Source organism: Ranitomeya variabilis, chromosome 6 (genome assembly GCF_051348905.1).
Source record: "Ranitomeya variabilis isolate aRanVar5 chromosome 6, aRanVar5.hap1, whole genome shotgun sequence".
Taxonomy (NCBI): domain Eukaryota; kingdom Metazoa; phylum Chordata; class Amphibia; order Anura; family Dendrobatidae; genus Ranitomeya; species Ranitomeya variabilis.
In genome coordinates, this window is record NC_135237.1 from 449,430,953 (window position 1) to 449,450,763 (window position 19,811).

General features: G+C 39.9%; 1 protein-coding gene across 3 annotated transcripts in view; it reads right to left on the reverse strand.

The window, feature by feature from the left end:
* Positions 1-2,171: 2,171 nt before the first annotated feature.
* Positions 2,172-19,811, reverse strand: part of ST18 (ST18 C2H2C-type zinc finger transcription factor) — a 447,256-nt gene continuing 429,616 nt past the window's right edge. Inside the window, exons 23-24 of one of the 3 annotated variants that reach the window (XM_077270483.1) lie at positions 5,956-7,966; positions 2,172-5,510 (exon numbers count right to left, since the gene is read on the reverse strand). In XM_077270483.1, the coding sequence (XP_077126598.1) occupies positions 7,826-7,966 (141 nt within the window). In that variant the 3' untranslated portion in view covers positions 2,172-5,510; positions 5,956-7,825. Of the gene's footprint in view, positions 5,511-5,955; positions 7,967-19,811 lie in introns of those variants that run through there. The other 2 variants (XM_077270486.1, XM_077270485.1) reach the window with 2 other exon arrangements.

The following is a 19,811-nucleotide window of genomic DNA, read 5'->3' on the forward strand; positions in this document are numbered from 1 at the left end:
AATAAAGGGAACACTAAAATCCCACATCCTAGATATCACTGAATGAAAATGTCACTTGTAAATCTTTATTCATTACATAGTGGAATGTGTTGAGAACAATAAAACCTAAAAATTATCAACGTAAGTCGCAATTAATATCCCACGGAGGTCTAGAGTTAGAATGATGCTCAAAATCTAAGTGGAAAATGAAGTTACAGGCTAATCCAACTTCAGTGGAAATGCCTCAAGGCAAGGAAATGATGCTCTGTAGTGTGTGTGGCCTCCACGTGCCTGTATGACCTCCCTACAATGCCTGGTCATGCTCCTGATGAGGCAGCGGATGGTCTCCTGAGGAATCTCATCCCATACCTGGACTAAAGCATCCTTCAACTCCTGGACAGTCTGTGGTGCAACGTGATGTTGGTGGATGGTGCGAGACATGATGTCCCAGATGTGTTCAATCGGATTCAGGTCTGGGGAACAGGTGGGCCAGTCCATAGCTTCAATGCCTTCATCTTGCAGGAACTTCTGACACACTCCAGCCACATGAGGTCTGGCATTGTCCTGCATTAGGAGGAACCCAGGGCCAACCGCACCAGCATATGGTCTCAAAAGGGGTCTAAGGATGTCATCTCGGTATCTAATGGCAGTCAGGCTACCTCTGGCAAGCACATGGAGGGCTGTGCGGCCCTCCAAAGATATGCCACCTCACACCATTACTGACCCACTGCCAAACCAGTTAAACTGAAGGATGTTGCAGGCAGCGGATCACTTTCCACGGCGTTTCCAGACTCTGTCACATCTGTCACATGTGCTCAGTGCTCATGCCAAGCGTCCTGCATGGTGTTGGGCTGTGAGCACAACCCCCATCTGTGGGCTTCGGGCACTCAGACCATCCTCATGGACTTTGGTTTCTAACCGTTTGTGCAGACACATGCACATTTGTGGCCTGCTGGAGGTCATTTTGCAGGGCTCTGGCAGTGCTCCTCCTGTCCTTCCTTGCACAAAGGCTAAGGTAGGGGTCTTGCTGCTGGGTTTTTGCCCTCCTACTGCCCCTTCCTCATCTCCTGGTATACTGGCCTGTCTCCTGGTAGCGCCTCCAGCCTCTGGACACTACGCTGACAGACACAGCAAGCCTTGCCACAGCTCGCATTGATGTGCCATCCTGGATGAGCTGCACTACCTGAGCCACTTGTGTGGGTTGTAGAGTCTGTCTCATGCTACCACGAGTGTGAAAGCACAACCAACATTCTAAAGTAACCAAAACATCAGCCAGAAAGCATTGGTACTAAGATGTGGTCTGTGGTCCCCACCTGCAGAACCACTCCTTTATTGAGTGTGTCTTGATAATTGCCAATAATCTCCATCTGTTGTCTATTCCATTTGCACAACAGCATGTGAAATTGGTTGTCAAACAGTGTTGCTTCCTAAGTGGACAGTTTGATTTCACAGAATTTTGATTTACTTAGAGTTATATTCTGTTGTTTAAGTGTTCCCTTTATTTATTTGAGTAGTGTATATTCAGACATTGCTATTACTCGTTTTCGCACTTTATATATAGAATTTGATATCAATTATATATTTGATTCACCTTTTTCAATTGTATTTAAATTGTTGTTTTTATATCATATCATATTTTATTGTGTGCACACAATATGGGATTGGTTCTTGAATTTATTGTTATTATTAATTGTATTTATTTTCTTGCGCGATCAGCTGGAGAACTCTCGATCCCCTATACCTTCCACATTTAAAAGCGTGTCTTTGCTTTATACTTTATTATGTAGTAATAAAATCATGATTATTAAGTAATATTGGTCTATTGTTTCATTTTTTCACCTGAGTATTTTAGATTTTCTTGTTCCTAGTTGATATACCCTGGCATAGTCTTTATTCTTGGGTACTTCCTTCTTTGGATAGGTTTATATACAAAACCAGGAGTGTGTCTAAAACAATGAAGAGGTGTGAGTTGTTGATTCCACTCATAATTTTGGGTCATAAATGTTGATACAAGATGCTGATGTGTAAATAAAGCTTCAGGCTTTTAAATCATTTTTTGGGAGCCCCCCCCCCCCCCCAATATTGGAAAAGGTAAAATATTTTACACTACTAGAAACAAAAATGCCTAAAACTACAGCATATGGCATACAGCCTACTTACTAGAACATAAATAAAGCAAGATAACGTTGCTTGGTGTTTTATAATCAATTTTATTTCCTAACTTCCACCAAATTTACAGCACAAACACAATTTGTTGCTCTGAATGTAAGAAATATTAATTTATGAAGACACAATATATAAACTACTCCAAATAAAAATTGCATACATTGCTTCTTACAAAAGATCTAATTTACAGCGCTGCTCATTGATGCAATTTAACACGAAAAAAAAAAAAAAATCAGTGCACATTACAAAAAGAACAGATCAGTCACAAAGGAAGCAAATTAATAAATACAACATACACTACCAAACATCCGGAGCATCAGACATAAATTAATTAAGCCTTAGCAATAAATACATATGTTCGTGAGATTTCCTCATATTCAACTTAAATATAGAACACATTTAAACATAAATTAAATATTAACATTTGCAGTGATTCCAGTAGTTACTGCTTCATCCCTGAATGCCCCTTTCTACATGTAACAGCCATGGTTGTGTTTCTAGATGAGATTTACCTTTTTCTAGCAGTTATTCTATCATAACAGTTTGTTGGATAATCTGCACCGCTAATGCTGATCTTGCTTCCTTGCCGAAATTTGCATTAAAGCAGGAGGAGCTACAGCACATAATGTTTGTAGGCAAAAAGATGAGTTTCATACAAATCAACATGAAAGAACACCTTATCTGCTTCAATCATACATGCAGTGTTGGGCTAACCCACCACAGTGGTCCCTGACAAAACAAGGGGCCCTAATGCTCCAGCCAAAGACAACCACATTTGTAACAAACTTTGGAGCCAATTACTTACCTGTAGAATATTATCATTTTATTTATGGATGGTTCCCGAACAGATTTTTCCACATTTGGACCTAACGAACAATTGTCCAACACTTCATGCATTAATTCTCAATTCATTAAACAGATTCATCCTTAAGCAACATCTTCTATCTATTAGTCCTTCCTATCTGGGCATGTGTCATTTAATTCATCATTTCAAGTTATAAATTATAAAAATAATTAATATTGCACTGCCTTTTACAGTAACAGTAACAAGATCCTATCCTAGATCCTATCCCAATATGTAGTAGGTGCAATAATAATAATATTAGCAAATACCTCCAACTAGAAATGTGATATCGTTTTTCAGATTCACTATGTTGCTTACCTCATGTGCAGGCATTGCAGTAGCTTAGGTATCCATAGTTATGACCACTAGGAACCAGCTAACTAATTGTCACTATATCAGTGGTCGTAACCATGGTCTTGCAATGCCTGCACATGAGGTAATAGACGAATCAGAAAAACTATATTACATTTCTAATCGGAGGTATTTGCTAATATTATTATTATTATACCTACTACATATTGGGATAGGATCTTAGAGATGGGAATACCCCTTTAAATTCTCTTACAAACATGCCATATCTTGATAATTTTCATACACATAGAACAGTTGCCAAGCTGCCAGTTTATGCCTATCAGAAGGGATATGGACCTGGAATTGGGAGATAGAAGCATCTAAACTAAAGTTAATTTCAAGTGGGCCAGCCACCTTTTTCCATTCATCATTTATAGAGGACCTGTCACTTGCCACAAATTTGTACATTTTTTGACCTGGTGTAAATGCAGCTGTTCTCCTAAGTCTGGTATTGTTTTTCTTTTCTTTCTGCTCCTCTTGTCGTTACTGAATAATGGCGCCTTGTTTTACCTGTATATAAATCTAGGTTTTTTTGTCCAAATAGTCCTTCTCATTTGACCTTTCCCAGCGCATGCACACTGCAGTACTTTGCTCTGCCCTCCGCAGGAGCGTGAAGGGGAACACTGTGTGGTTGACGTAGGACACATCATCCACACGAAGCACAGAAGGTGGACAGGGATCTCAAGAGAGCACTGGACCAAGATCAGCGAAGCCCAAAGAGTGTAAGACAGTCTTTTTTTTGCCTTGCAGGGAGAATTGGAGTCATATGCACAAAATTATAGAATGCTCTAACATGAGGCTGAAAGGTGGTGGCCATAGGTTATATTGGAAAAAAATGGTGACAGGTTCCCTTTACCTAAAAAGCTAGATTTATGTAAAGAAGGGGGTACATCTCAGGAACAGAGAGATGCAGGAACAAAAGGAAAACAACAATGACATTTACACCAGGTAAAAGTAATTACCTATTTATGGTAATTGACTGGTCCTCTCTTATTCCTGGGGGCAGAATAACTATGCACCATCCATTTCTATAGAGAAGCTACCTCCACTGTTTACCATGTGAATTGAACCATTGCAAATGGCCTGATAAGCACACAAGGAAAACTTGGGAATTTATTCTTTTATGGATGGATGTTTCCTGTTTGTTGTCTTCAGCCAAATTATCCCATATGTTAATTTACTATTGTATGTTAAAATATTCTAGACTATTAATGCTACATTAAATGCAGTGTTTTCACTTAGTAGTAGATTTACTGTGGATCATACATTATTGCTAGCCACATTATTAGGAGTAATTGATAAATGAATGCTGCAATGAAGAGTTAGAACACCTGTGCTGTACATTTATTAATAAGATTAAAATCTAGGCTTTAATGGTGAATTTCTCCATGGGTTCCAAGTAATAAGGGAACCAGTCACTAGAATGATCTAGAAGTTTTAAATAACGTTTTAAACATGTCCCTGTTTAAACTGTCTGTTTCACTATGAGGGAAAAAAAGAAGTTATAAATCAGCATGTGCAATGTGTAAGAAAGCTTACTAAGAGTCATCTAGAAGGTAGTGGTGAAGACTCGGAGTCCTAGTTGTTAGCTGACCATCATTTCTTGATCGATATCCTTCATCAAAGCACAGAGGGACATCGATCCAGGAAGTGAAGAATGGACATTCTAAGTGTCTTTTACATAAATTACACACTGATTTCAACATTTTTTTTAACCTATTAATGAACTGATCTATTTACATTGAGCAGTGTATTAATGGGGTTGTCTCATAAACAAAGTGCATTTTAATCAAATCTTGGAATAAAAATAAGTTTGGTAACTAGATGTGTTAAAATATGTTCCTGTGCTGAGATAACCTTGTAAATGTTCCCTTCTGTGTACTGTGTAATGGCTGTGTCTGACCGTGCAGGAACATGGTCTGATCATACCACATCTCCTGGGCAGAGGAGAATGCAGTACAGAGTATATAGGGAGTATACAGACAGAACAGCATAGGTTCACAGCTGCTGCTTTATGTGAGATAAAACATTTCCCTGCCTAGTTAAAAATGTTTTATCTCACAGAGAGCAGCATCTGCAATCCCATGCTGTCCTGTCTGTATGCTCTTTCCCTCCCCTCGCCACCTGCCCAGGAGCTGTGATATGATCAGGAAGATTTTTTTTAACACATCTATTTGTGCATAAAGAATCAAGAAGAGATGTGGCACTCACCCTTCAGCACTGCTTGATTAATATCCTTTATTCATCTTTACACTAAAACACGTGTCATGTGGAGAGGCGGCTGGGATCGGGAGACAGGATAAGGAGGAAAGGAAAGGACGACGGCTGTCGTCCTTTCCTTTCCTCCTTATCCTGTCTCCCGATCCCAGCCGCCTCTCCACATGACACGTGTTTTAGTGTAAAGATGAATAAAGGATATTAATCAAGCAGTGCTGAAGGGTGAGTGCCACATCTCTTCTTGATTCTTTATGGACGATTTTTGATATTATACGTTGAGCACCCCCGTTTATGCCTGCCATCATTGTTGCTGTGTGAGACCAACGAACCTCGGTGCCAATAAAGGAAACATATAGCCACACAGCCTAGTGCCGTCCGCACACCTCGGAATTTTTGACATCTATTTGTGCAACTTAATTTTGTTCCAAGCTGTATTGATTAGTCTGTAATTTGTTCACAGAACAACCCTTTTAAATATTATTAAAAGCTCTATAACGTCAAGGCGTCATTTTTATCACCAAAACTCCAGCGACAAGTTCACTTTTCATTCATTCTGTTTGTAAAAAAAAATGGTAAGAACAGGAGAGTCCTAAAAAGTATATGGGAAAAATGTACTCTTTCCACCATTATCATTTCCATAATTAAAGAACAAAAAAAAATGATAGCCCACAGGAGAACATGCTATACGATGCAGTGTGCTTACAAAAATGAATATCTAAAAAAAGTAAAGGCTCTTAAAGGTTGTGAGAGATTGGAAAAAAATTGATCTGTAGTTCTTTTTTACCTGTTGGTTTTTCCAGAAACTATGTTGTCTTCTTTGACAACCTTTTTAATGTAATAGTTACACAATGGCACATTATTAGATTTAAAAAATGTTTTTCTACACCCAGTCTACCTGTACAGTATTAATGAATAATTTATCTTTCCAAGAAAGATCACCATTGTAGCTGTAGTTAAGGATTACAGGGACGTAAGTCACGCCTATTGAGAAGCACGAAAAGTGGAGTATGAACGTAATCATTTACAATGAGGCACATATGCACATTAGATGTACATACACAAGGCAGTTTAGCTGGTTTTTAACATCATCCGTTGCAAAAATATAGTTTGTGAAAATAAATAAAGCAAGAAAAACGCTCAAAGCAAATTAACTGTCCTTGTTTCGAGTATATTGAGTATTTACACATGAACGTATTAACTGTTCATCTAGTACCAAGATGATTCACCCCTCCCGAACTTGGCATGTCAGTTATCTTCCCAATCTATGGAGGTGTAGGGTAATAAAACACAGCTATAGTAACACAAATAAACAACCTACCATAGAAAAAACATTAGGTAATACAATTCTCCTTAAACTTTCTAGGATTGCCACCTTATGTGGAAGAAGATTGGAATCATCTGTATAACAAAACACATCACTAAAGCAAAATCTAACTGAATGTGTAACTTTTCTATATACTAAAGGCTGTGAGGTATAAATTAGAATTTATTCAAGTGCTAGCAAGAAATCCGGCGTGACCAAAGTAATGACGTTACGAGAAACAATACTAAATGCTACTAATTATTATTGCTAGCATCGGCCTAAAAAAATTTAAAAAAATTATATGGGTGGTCATCTCCTAATTTGTGTAATCCCTGATCTTATGTTGCAGCAACAGTACTTGGAAAATTATAATGAAATCAAAAGGGCGTTAGTACCAAAAATAGAAGAACTAGGATCCCCCATTTTTATCACCAAAGACTAACATTTCTTTTCATTCCATGATTTTTTTTATCATATTATTTTACAGAATCACTTTTCATTAAATCTATTTAAAATCCACTCAGAAAATAACTTATAAAAAGATATTTGTAAAAATATGGTAAGCCTAACAAAAGAAACATCATTAAAAGGTTTGAACAAAACCTCCTTCACCCCCAAATAAATACAATTTATAAAAAATAGTTGCAAACACCTTTATACATTCACTATACAAAAGAAAAGTGCAATAGAGAAAAATGAGCAAAAATAAGTACATTGAGATATACTTCATTAGCGGGTTGCTGTTAGTACAAACAGTCTTATAAATGTTAGTTTATTTTTCATGTTTTGTATTTTGTTTAATGACTGCTGGGGAAGTAAATAGTGCAATGTCGGAGTTGGTAATGCAGCACACCAATCGGCAATATTCTTTGTGCTTTTATACACAATCCAGCAGTCTATAGGAGGAGTCTATTCCTTTGCAGTCTATAGATGGAGTCTATTACTTTGTGAGTCCAGCAGATATACTATACATGGATTCCCTTCACGGCTTGTGTTATACTTTCCAAGAGGGCTTTACATTCTGGGGAGTATTCTCGTTCCATATTGCTGTACATTTCAGTTAATGTATTTACATATGCTTCAAAGTTATGCTCACCTATCGGTTCCTAAATGGAGAAAAGAAAGACTTAGGTCAGATAATTCAAGGTTTACCATAGAATTTCAGCATTATTCATTTGTGCATCAACAGTGCATGTAAAGATTAAAGTGCAGTACAAATAATAATAATATTACTTTATGTGGAAAAGTTCACTAAAAAAGTGAATTGTGATGCAAGTCACTTCTCACGCATAAGCCATGAGTCAGAATGGTCAAGGACCACCATTCATGATAATAATATTTTATTTCCACATATTAATCACACAATTAGTGTTGAGCGATACCTTCCGATATTTGAAAGTATCGGTGTCGGATTGTATCGGACGATATCCGAAAAATATCGGATATCGCCGATACCGATACCTGATACCAATACAAGTCAATGGGACACAAATATCGGAAGTGATCCTGGATGGTTCCCAGGGTCTGAAGGAGAGGAAACTCTCCTTCAGGCCCTGAGATCCATATTCATGTGTATCAAGTATATCCCTATTTTTTATTTTTATTCTTTATTTTACACATGAATATGCATCCCGATCCCAATTCCCGATATCGCAAAAATATCGGAACTCGGTATCGGAATTCCGATACCGCAAATATCGGCCGATACCCGATACTTGCGGTATCGGAATGCTCAACACTACACACAATACATCTCTATAAAAAATTTATGTAAAATTGATATAATATAAAAAAAATTTTTATTGAAGCTGATAATTTTTTTTTAAAACAATTTATTTCCGTAGAAAATGTACAAAAAATGCAAAGATCAATAATTTGATTCAGAAACTATGTATGCGCAAGGCAGGGCATACTGAAACTGATTGGCACCAAAAAAATAATAATAATAATATAAAATAAAATTATAATTGATCTATACACCCAAAATTATGTATATATATAAAAAAAGAAAAAAGTGCAAAATAGCTATTTATGCAACAAAAATAATATAAATGGGCAAAGGTGAAAGTGCAAAGTGCAAAAATAAATATGGACAGTCAACTATGTCAAAATCAGTTAATCACAGTGCATAACCAATATATATACCCATAATTTATAGTGGCAGCAAAATAAATGCACTATAAAGAAATAAAATCCAGGTGCAAGAAAAGTAAATATGGTAAATATGATAAAAAAATGCCCAAGTACCAACCAGTGTCAGGATGCCACTGCCCCCGCACACACCACTCCAACGCATGTTTCGTTTTCCGCTTTCCGTTTATAGTGCATTTATTTTGCTGCCACTATAAATTATGGGTATATATATTGGTTATGCACTGTGATTAACTGATTTTGAAATAGTTGAGTGTCCATATTTATTTTTGCACTTTGCACTTTCACCTTTGGCCATTTATATTATTTTTGTTACATAAATAGTTATTTTGCACTTTTTTCTTTTTTATTTATATACATAATTTTGGGTGTATAGATCAATTATAATTTTATTTTATATTATTATTATTTTTTGTGCCAATCAGTTTCAGTATGCCCTTCCCTGCACATACATAGTTTCTGAATCAAATTATTGATCTTTGCATTTTTTGTACATTTTCTACGGAAATAAATTGTTTTAAAAAAAATTATCAGCTTCAATAAAATTTTTTTTTATATTATATGAATTTTACATACATTTTTTATGGAGATGTATTGTGTGATTAATATGTGGAAATAAAATATTATCATGAATGGTGGTCTTATGAATATTTTTTAAGGGTTATATATTTTGGTGATATTCATTGGATATACCGTACATATATATTGTTTTAAAATAATTTTTCTGGAATTTCTTTTCTACATAGGAGTTTGCTTTAGAATGGTCAGGGAGTCCAAGGTCAGAAGCTAGAAGGGTGTCATAAACAGAAGGAAGAGACAAAAGCATGGTCAGTTAACGTTCCGAGGTCAGAATACCAGGAGGATAACAGAACAGAGCAGAAGACATTAAACAGACGGATGGTCAGAACGAAGTCCAAGGTCAGGCAACAAAATATTAAGCATACAGAATTCAAGGCACAAGGAGTATAAACCTCACTAGCTGAATGTACATCTGGCAGAGGTCTGGGAGAAAGAGCTCAGTTAAATAGCATGGCAATCACCCAGGATAATGAACACTTGGAGACAGCTGACACCTCACAGCCTCAGATTGGATAGTTGAGCTTTCAGTCAATACACTGACAGCTCAGAATGCCCCTGTATCAGATTGGATGGCCAAGCTGTCAATCAAAGTACTGACAGCTTCAGCATGCCCCTGTACCAGATTGGATGGCTGAGCTCTCAGTAACTACACTGAAGGGTGGAACCGTGACAGTACTCTCTCTTCCAGGGGAGCCACTGGACCCCCAAGCTTCCCAGGAAATTTTAGATGGAAGGCCTTGGCTAACTTTATGGTCTTCACATCTCGAGCAGGGACACAGGATCTCTTCTCTGGTTTGCATCCCCTCCAGTGGATGAGAATCCACAACCCTCTGAACCTCATACTCCAGGTCACCATCTACTGAAATATGAGGAGACAGGGATGAGGGATATAATGCAGTAGGGACATACTCCTTTAATAGCGATTTATGGAATACACTAGGGATGCGAAAGGATGGAGGAAGCTTTAATCTAAATGCCACAGGACTGACAACCTCTAGGATCTCATAAGGACCAATAAACCTTGGACCCAACTTTGCTGATGGCACTTTAAGTTTAATATTCCTTGATGACAACCAAACCTTATCCCCAATCTAAAAAACAGGACCCACCGAACGTCTTTATTGGCCTTTCATTTTTGGTGAATCTGAGCAGTCCCAATATTCTTTTGAACCTCCCCCAGACATCCCCAAGTCTTTAAACGGCAACCTCCATCCCAGAGCATTCAGAACTAATCCTAGAAAATTCACCAAAATGAGGATAAAAACCATAATTACAGAAGAACGGTGAAGTTCCAGCAGATTGATTTACTCGACTCTTAAAAACAAACTCAATGAGAGGTAAAAACAAAGATCAGTCCTCCCGTCAAGCTGCCACAAAGCACCTTAAAATTTGTTCCAAAGATTAATTTGTCCTCTTAGGCCGGGGTCACACTTGCGTGTGTAATGCGAGAAACTCGCATGAGTCTCTCACATCAATACCCAGCACTGCCACCGGCACTCAGGACCGGAGTGTGCGGCTGCATGTATTTCTATGCAGCTGAACTCTCTGGTCTGAAATGGCCGCAGCAGTGCTGGGCATTGATGCGAGAGACTCGTGTGGTTTTCTCGCATTACACACGCAAGTGTGACCCCGGCCTTAGTCTGACTATTGGTATCAGGGTGGTAAGCTGATGAAAGTGACAAGTCAATCCCTAGTTTACAGCAAAAAGCTCTCCAAAATTTTAAGATAAATTGTATTCCCCTATCAGACACATTGTTGTGAGGATTCCCATGTAACCTTACAATATGAGAAATAAACAACCTGGAGAGTGTCTCTTCATTAGGTAATCCTGACAAATGAACAAAATAAGCTTGTTTACTGAATCGCTCAACTACCACCCAGAGAGCAGTCTTCCCATCAGGCAAATCTAATGAAATCCATGGACAAATCAGTCCATGGTCTTTCTGGAATAGGCAATGGAGCCAATTCCCCAGCCGGTCAGCAGTGACTGACTTTGGCGTGTGTGCAGACTTCACAAGTAGATACACAATCTTTAATATCATTATGCATGGACAGCCATCAAAAAAGTCTAGGTAATGGCTTTCCATGTAGCAGTAACCCCAGGATGACCATTTATTACGGAATAATGACATTTCTGTAACACTCACGATCTTAGCTAGAGAGGTACAAATAACTTGGACATTGGGGAAGCGGAAGGAGCCAATGACTGAACTTTATGAATCTCCACTTTCAAGGTTACCATAGACACCACAATACCCTGGGCAATAATGGAGGCTAGAGAAGAAATGGGATCTAGACTATAAGATTATGCATCAGCTTTCACATTCTTAGACCCTGGCCTGAATGTAATAGAAAAATTAAACCGAGAGAAAAACAAGAACCATCTGGCCTGTCTAGAAGTTAACCTTTTAGCTGATTCAATGTAAGCTGAATTCTTGTGATCAGTGATCACCTACCTGGATGAAAAAATCCAAAAAATGCCTCCATTCCTCAAAGGCCAATTTGACAGCAAGCGACTCCCTGTTCCCAATATAATTTCTTTCCGCCGGTGAAAATTTTTTAGAAAAAAAAGCACATGGACACAGGTTAAACAGAGTTTTGGGCCTCTGTGATAAGACTGCCCTAACTCCGATCTCTGAAGCATCCACTTCCACAATGAACGGTTCTTGGAGATCAAGTTGGATCAGAATGGGTGCAGACATAAAACACTCTATTAATCTTTCGAAAGCAATGAGAGCACCCGGTGACCAAGCCTTGAGATTCACCCCTTACATGTAAGGTCAGTAAGTGGATTAGCAATCTGTGAAAACCCCTTGATACATTATCTATAATAGTTGGCGAATCCCAGAAAATGCTGCAAAGCCTTAATATCACAAGGTTGAACCCAATCAATTATGGCCTGCACCTTCCCACGGTCCATCTTAAACCCTTCTGCTGCCAAAATAAACCCCAGGAAAGAGATTTCTTGATCAGAAAAAAACATTTCTGTAATTTAGAAAACAAACAGTTCTTCCTCAATCTCTGTAACACAACACGGACATGTTTCTGGTGTGTGTCCAAATCTGCCAAGAAAATTAGAATGTCATTGAGGTAAATCACAAAATGTCATCCAATGCAATCAGACTAAATATCATTCATAACATTTTGAAACACAGCAGGTGCATTTAATCCAAAAGGCATGACAAGGTTTTCAGAGAGACCCTCAGACGTTAAAAACGCTATTTTCCACTCATCACCCTTCTGGGTGCGGATCAAATTGCAAGTCCCTCCAAGATCAAGTATAGAAAACACCCTGGCACCCAGAAGCTGATTATGTAGGTCAGGGATGAGTGGAATTGGGTAAGTATTTTCAGCCATGATCTTGTTTAGTTCTTGGAAATCAAGGCAAGGACGGAGACACCCATCTTTCTTTTTAACAAAGAAAAATCCAGCAACTATAGAGGAGGGGGAAGGACAGATATGATCCTTAACATATTCTTTCATGGCAGTTCATTCAGGCCCTAACAAATTGTAAAGGAGAGCTTTTGGCAATTTGGCACTAGGAAAAAGATCAATAGCATAATCATAGAGACAATGGGGAGGTAGTATCTCCCCCTCTTTTTCTGGGAACACATCTCCGAAGTCCTTCAAGTACCCCCAAAGGCCCTTCAGACTAGCAGAGCATATTTGTACGTTTTTTAGACATTTCTTGTAATACTTCTCTTTCTGAAACCAATCAGTAATAGGATTGTGAATCTGCAACCATGGAATCCCCAGTACCAATCCAGCAGGTAAATTATCCAACACAAAACAGGAGATGGATTCAGAGTGGAGTGCTCCCACTTGGAGAGTGAAATCTACTGTTGCAGTCTTGAACAAATTGTGAGCTAGCAGTGTCATGTCAAGGGCGATGACTTGAATGGGACTTTCTAAACTAACTGTCCCTAACCCTAACTTCAGAACCAGTCTCAAATCAATAAAGTTAGCAGCAAACCCACAGTCAATGAACGCCAATGTTGATAATAGCTAGTTCTCAAAGGATAACATTGTATTTATCAGTACTTTATTGGAGGAAGAAAAAGGTATCTGGGAGTCTGGATGGCCTCCTCGGCCGTCACCCAAACTCAGTCGTTCTCCCGATGTTTGATAGCTTGAGGACGAGTTGAGCATTTCTTAAGAAAATGTCCAGAGAGACCACAGTATAGACAGAGTCACAATACCAGGAGGATAAAGGATCAGAGCAGAAGGGGTTAAAAATACGGATGGTCAGCACGAAGTCCAAGGTCAGGCAACAAAAGATCAAGCATGGAGAACTCAAGGCACAAGGAGTACAAACCTCACTAGCTGAATGTAGGTCCGGCAGAGGTCTGGGAGAAACTGCTCAGTTAAGTAGCATGGCAATCACCCGGGAAAATGAACACATAGAGACAGCCAACACCTCCCAGTCTCAGATTGGATGGCCAAGCTGTCAATCAAAGTACTGACAGCTTCAGTATGACTCTGTGTCAGATTAGATGGCCGAGCTGTCAGTAACTGCATCCCAGACACACTGAGGGGTGGAACTGTGACACGAATATTTCTCTTTTACAGTAGTTACTTTGTACATTGCTTTCATTGTACATATTATTTTATACAATTCTGCTTAACCCCTTCATGACCTTGGGATTTTTCGTTTTTCCGTGTTCGTTTTTCACTCCCCTCCTTCCCAGAGCCATAACTTTTTTATTTTTCCATCAATTTGGCCATGTGAGGGCGTATTTTTTGGGGGACGAGTTGTATTTTGAATGACATCATTGGTTTTACCATGTCGTGTACTAGAAAATGGGAAAAAAAATCCAAATGCGGTGAAATTGCAAAAAAAGTGCAATCCCACACTTGTTTTTTGCTTGGCTTTTTTGCTAGGTTCACTAAATGCTAAAACTGACCATTATGATTCTCCAGGTCATTACGAGTTCATAGACACCTAACATGACTAGGTTATTTTTTACCTAAGTGGTGAAAAAAAATTCCACACTTTGCTAAAAAAAAAAAAAAAAAATTTGCTCCATTTTCCGATACTCGTAGCGTCTCCATTTTTCATGATCTGGGGTCGGTTGAGGGCTTATTTTTTGCATGTCGAGCTGGCGTTTTTAATGATTCCAATTCGGTGCAGATACGTTCTTTTGATCGCCCGTTATTGCATTTTAATGCAATGACACAGCGACCAAAAAAACGTAATTCTGGCGTTTCGATTTTTTTCTCATTACGCCGTTTAGCGATCAGGTTATTTTTTTTCACATTTTTTTAACTTTTTTATCTTTTGCCATGCTTCAATAGCCTCCATGGGAGGCTAGAAGCAGGCACAGCACAATCGCCTCTGCTACATAGCAGCGATCTGATGTTCACTGCTATGCAGCAGAAAATCAGGTGTGCTGTGTGCGCCGACCACAGGGTGGCGCTCACAGCTACCGGCGATCAGTAACCATAGCGGTCTCAAGGACCTCTATGGTTGCACTGCAGAAGCATCGCTGACCCCGATCATGTGACGGGGGTCGGCGATGCCATCATTTCCGGCCGCCCGGACGGATGCGGTAGTTAAATGCCGCTGTCTGCGTTTGACAGCGGCATTTAACTAGTTTATAGCGGCGGGTGAATCGCGATTTTACCAACCGCTATTGCGGGCACATGTCAGCTGTTCAAAACAGCTGACATGTCCCGGCTTTGATGCGGGCTCACCGCGGAGCCCTGCATCAAAGCAGGGGAGCTGACCTCGGACGTACTATCCCATCCGATGTCAGTAAAGGGTTAAAAAACAAGCATTTTTCACTATGTATTATAGAGATACTTGTGGCCCCATTTAAAGAAATATGTCAGCAGGTTTTTGATACCTCATTTGAGAGCAGCATAATGTAGGTAAAGAGAAGCTGAATCCAGCGATTTATCACTTAGTTTACTGGGGGCAGCCATTATCACACAATCAGAAATTTTTGATTTAGAATGTAGCAGAGCTGAGAAAGCTAACCCCGCCCACACTAGGCTCTCATTATACAAAGTCCATAGACAGCTGCTTAGTGGCAATTTTAATCTATTCGTGATAAATCTTTCACAGTAAACAACAACACGCACTTTGACAAGTGACACATCCCTGAATTTTGTGTTTCAGCCTCTGTCTCCTTCTGTCTAAAGATTACATAGCAAAAACCTTCTGACAGATTCCTCTTAAGACCCATACTGTGAACGCTAGAAAAGAAAGCTGTTATAAAAAGTTTATTTCATTATATGGTCCTCATGTCATATTACAGTTTATGCGGCTGTGCACAGCTTCTCCTGGCAGTATCAGATTTAGGAGACTTGATAAACCCACTTTGAAGGTGTTGTCTGATATTGACAACCTCTTTCTATACACCTTCCACATACATAAGCCCAAACCTGTACTGCTGATCTGCCCAGTAGGACATTTGCCTCCTGGGCTGCGGTGTGATACCTTTTGGGGGGCCACCAGCCCACTTTTCTGGCTGCCAGCCTCTTTAATTTTTGGGGTACCTTATGGTGCAGCATCACATGGGGCGAGGCAAGGTACATGCATGAAGCGTTTAGTAACCGAATGCTGTGAAGCACGTGGCTGGAACTGGGACACTGTGACACTTCAGGCGGTCAGCACATTCTTTGTGGGAAAAGTTACCGCCCTCTGCACTCTGACTTCGTTACTTTGCCTCAGCCATGTAATATATGCATATCATGTCAGACGGCAACACGAGCAGTAGAACTTTCTCACGCTCGTGGTCTCGTCAGACAGGGAATAGCAGTTCACAGAGAAACACTGAGCACACGGTGCTCAGTTTGTCTGCTGGATGACAGGCTGCATGGTCGCATCATGCAATCTGCCATCTAGATGTAGCAGAGCTGGACCCATCCTGGGACAAATGGATTAAAAGCATCTCTGCGGAAAGGTGAGGAATACTATTGTTTGTTTATTTTACTTCTTTTGCTGATGATGAGGGCATCAGGGGAATGGGTGAGGTCGTAACTATGGTTTAATTAAGAATATTAAAGGAGTCTGTGTCATTCTTTCATTAAAGGACTTTTTTCTGCATGTCTGTGTTTTATTACAATGTGACTATGGGGTTAGTAATGGGGGCATCTTAGTGACACCTCTCCATTACTAATCTCTGCGATTGAAGTCACCTGGAAATAGAATGGTGGCATCAACCCCACAACTATCACCCCACTTGCCACCGCTACAGGTGCCAGAATTGGTGCATCTTAGAGCTGCACCTTTTCTGGGATGGCTGAGAACTGATATTTTTAGCCTGGGGGGCCAATATCCATGGACTCTTCCTAGGCTATTAATATCAGCCTGTAGCTGTTTGCATAGCCTTTGCTGGTTATTAATTATAGGGGGACCCTACATCTTTTTTTTAGGGTCCCCCATTTTAATAGCCAGTAAAGGCTAAATATACAGCTGTGAGCTGATATTAATAGGCTGGGAAGCTCCATGGGTATTACCTCCTTCCCAGGCTATAAACATCTGCCCCCAGCCGTTGGCTTTCCCTCTGCTAGTTAAAAAAATTGCACAGGAGCCCACGCCATTTGTTTCTGAAAAATAATCTTTTATTAATTAAATACATGTCCGGTAATTTGCACACATACTGTACTAATTTTATTTGTCACTGACATCTATATATCTACCTATTCCATTTGTATTTACTGTATGTAATCCATCTCTTCTATCCTGTTGGCTCCTGCAGTGATTTTACAGAACACGGCAGATGAATTACCGGCTTTTCTTCTATCTATCTATCTATCTATCTATCTATCTATCTATCTATCTATCTATGTAATATATACACTCACTGGCCACTTTATTAGGTACACCTGTCCAACTTCTTGTTAACACTTAATTTCTAATCAGCCAATCACATGGCGGCAACTCAGTGCATTTAGGCATGTAGACATGGTCAAGACAATCTCCTGCAGTTCAAACCGAGCATCAGTATGGGGAAGAAAGGTGATTTGAGTGCCTTTGAACGTGGCATGGTTGTTGGTGCCAGAAGGGCTGGTCTGAGTATTTCAGAAACCGCTGATCTACTGGGATTTTCACGCACAACCATCTCTAGGGTTTACAGAGAATGGCCCGAAAAAGAAAAAAAATCCAGTGAGCGGCAGTTCTGTGGGCGGAAATGCCTTGTTGATGCCAGAGGTCAGAGGAGAATGGGCAGACTGGTTCGAGCTGATAGAAAGGCAACAGTGACTCAAATCGCCACCCGTTACAACCAAGGTAGGCCTAAGAGCATCTCTGAATGCACAGTGCGTCGAACTTTGAGGCCACACCGGGTACCACTCCTTTCAGCTAAGAACAGGAAACTGAGGCTACAATTTGCACAAGCTCATCGAAATTGGACAGTAGAAGATTGGAAAAACGTTGCTTGGTCTGATGAGTCTCGATTTCTGCTGCGACATTCGGATGGTAGGGTCAGAATTTGGCGTAAACAACATGAAAGCATGGATCCATCCTGCCTTGTATGGAGCATCTTTGGGATGTGCAGCCGACAAATCTGCGGCAACTGTGTGATGCCATCATGTCAATATGGACCAAAATCTCTGAGGAATGCTTCCAGCACCTTGTTGAATCTATGCCACGAAGAATTGAGGCAGTTCTGAAGGCAAAAGGGGTCCAACCCGTTACTAGCATGGTGTACCTAATAAAGTGGCCGGTGAGTGTATATATATATATATATATGTATGTGTGTGTGTCACTGACTTCTATATATCTATGTATTCTTTGTGTATATACAGTGGGTACGGAAAGTATTCAGACCCCTTTACATTTTTCACTCTTTGTTTCATTGCAGCCATTTGTAAATTAAAAAAAAGTTAATTTTTTCAAATTAATGTACACTCTGCGCCCCATCTTGACTGAAAAAAAAACAGAAATGTAGAAATTTTTGCAAATTTAATAAAAAAGAAAAACTGAAATATCACATGGTCATAAGTATTCAGACCCTTTGCTCAGACACTCATATTTAAGTCATATGCTGTCCATTTCCTTGTGATCCTCCTTGAGATTGTTCTACTCCTTCATTGGAGTCCAGCTGTATTTAATTAAACTGATATGACTTGATTTGGAAAGGCACACACCTGTCTATATAAGACCTCACAGTGCATGTCAGACCAAATTAGAATCATGAGGTCAAATGAACTGGCCAAGGAGCTCAGACAGAATTGTGGCAAGGCTCAGATCTGGCCAAGGTTTCAAAAGAATTTCTGCAGTACTCAAGGTTCCTAAGGGCACAGTGGCCTCCGTAATCCTTAAATGGAAGAAGTTTGAGACCACCAGAAGTCTTCGCTGACCTGGACGTCCAGCCAAACTGAACAATCATGGGAGAAGAGCCTTGGTGATAGAGGTAAAGAAAAACCCCAAGATCAGTGTGGCTGCACTCCAGAGATGCAATAGGGAGATGAAAGAAAGTTCCACAAAGTCAACTATCACTGCAGACCGGGCCTTTATGGCAGAGTAGCCCAACGGAAGCCTCACAGCTCACAGTGCATGTCAGACCAAAAGAGGTCAAAGGAACTGGCAAAGGAGCTCAGAGACAGAATTGCTTCAAGGCACAGATCTGGTCAAGGTTAAAACAGAATTTTTGCAGTACTCAAGATTTCTAAGAGCACAGTGGCTTCCATAATCCTTAAATGGAAGAGGTTTGGGACCACCAGAAGTCTTCCTAGACCTGGCCGTCCAGCCAAACTGAGCAAATGTGGGAGAAGAGCATTGGTGAGAGAGGTAAAGAAGAACCCCAAGATCACTGTGGCTGAGCTCCAGAGATGCAGTAGGGAGATGCAAGAAAGTTCCACAAAGTCAACTATCACTGCAGCCCTCCACCACTCAGGCCTTTATGGAAGATTGGTCCAACGAAGCCTCTCCTCAGTGCAAGACATATGAATGCCCACATAGAGTTTGCTAAAAAACACATGAAGGACTCCCAGACTATGAGAAATAAGATTCTCTGGTCTGATAAGACGAAGATAGACCTTTTTGGTGATAATTCTAAGTGGTATGTGTGGAGAAAACCAGGCACTGCCCATCACCTACCCACTACAATCCCAACAGTGAAACATGGTGGTGGCATCATCATGCTATGGGGGTGTTTTTCAGCTGCAGAGACAGGACAACTGGTTGTCATTGAATGAAACATGAATGCGGCCAAGTACAGAGATATCCTGGATGAATACCTCTTCCAGAGTACTCTGGACCTCAGACTTGGC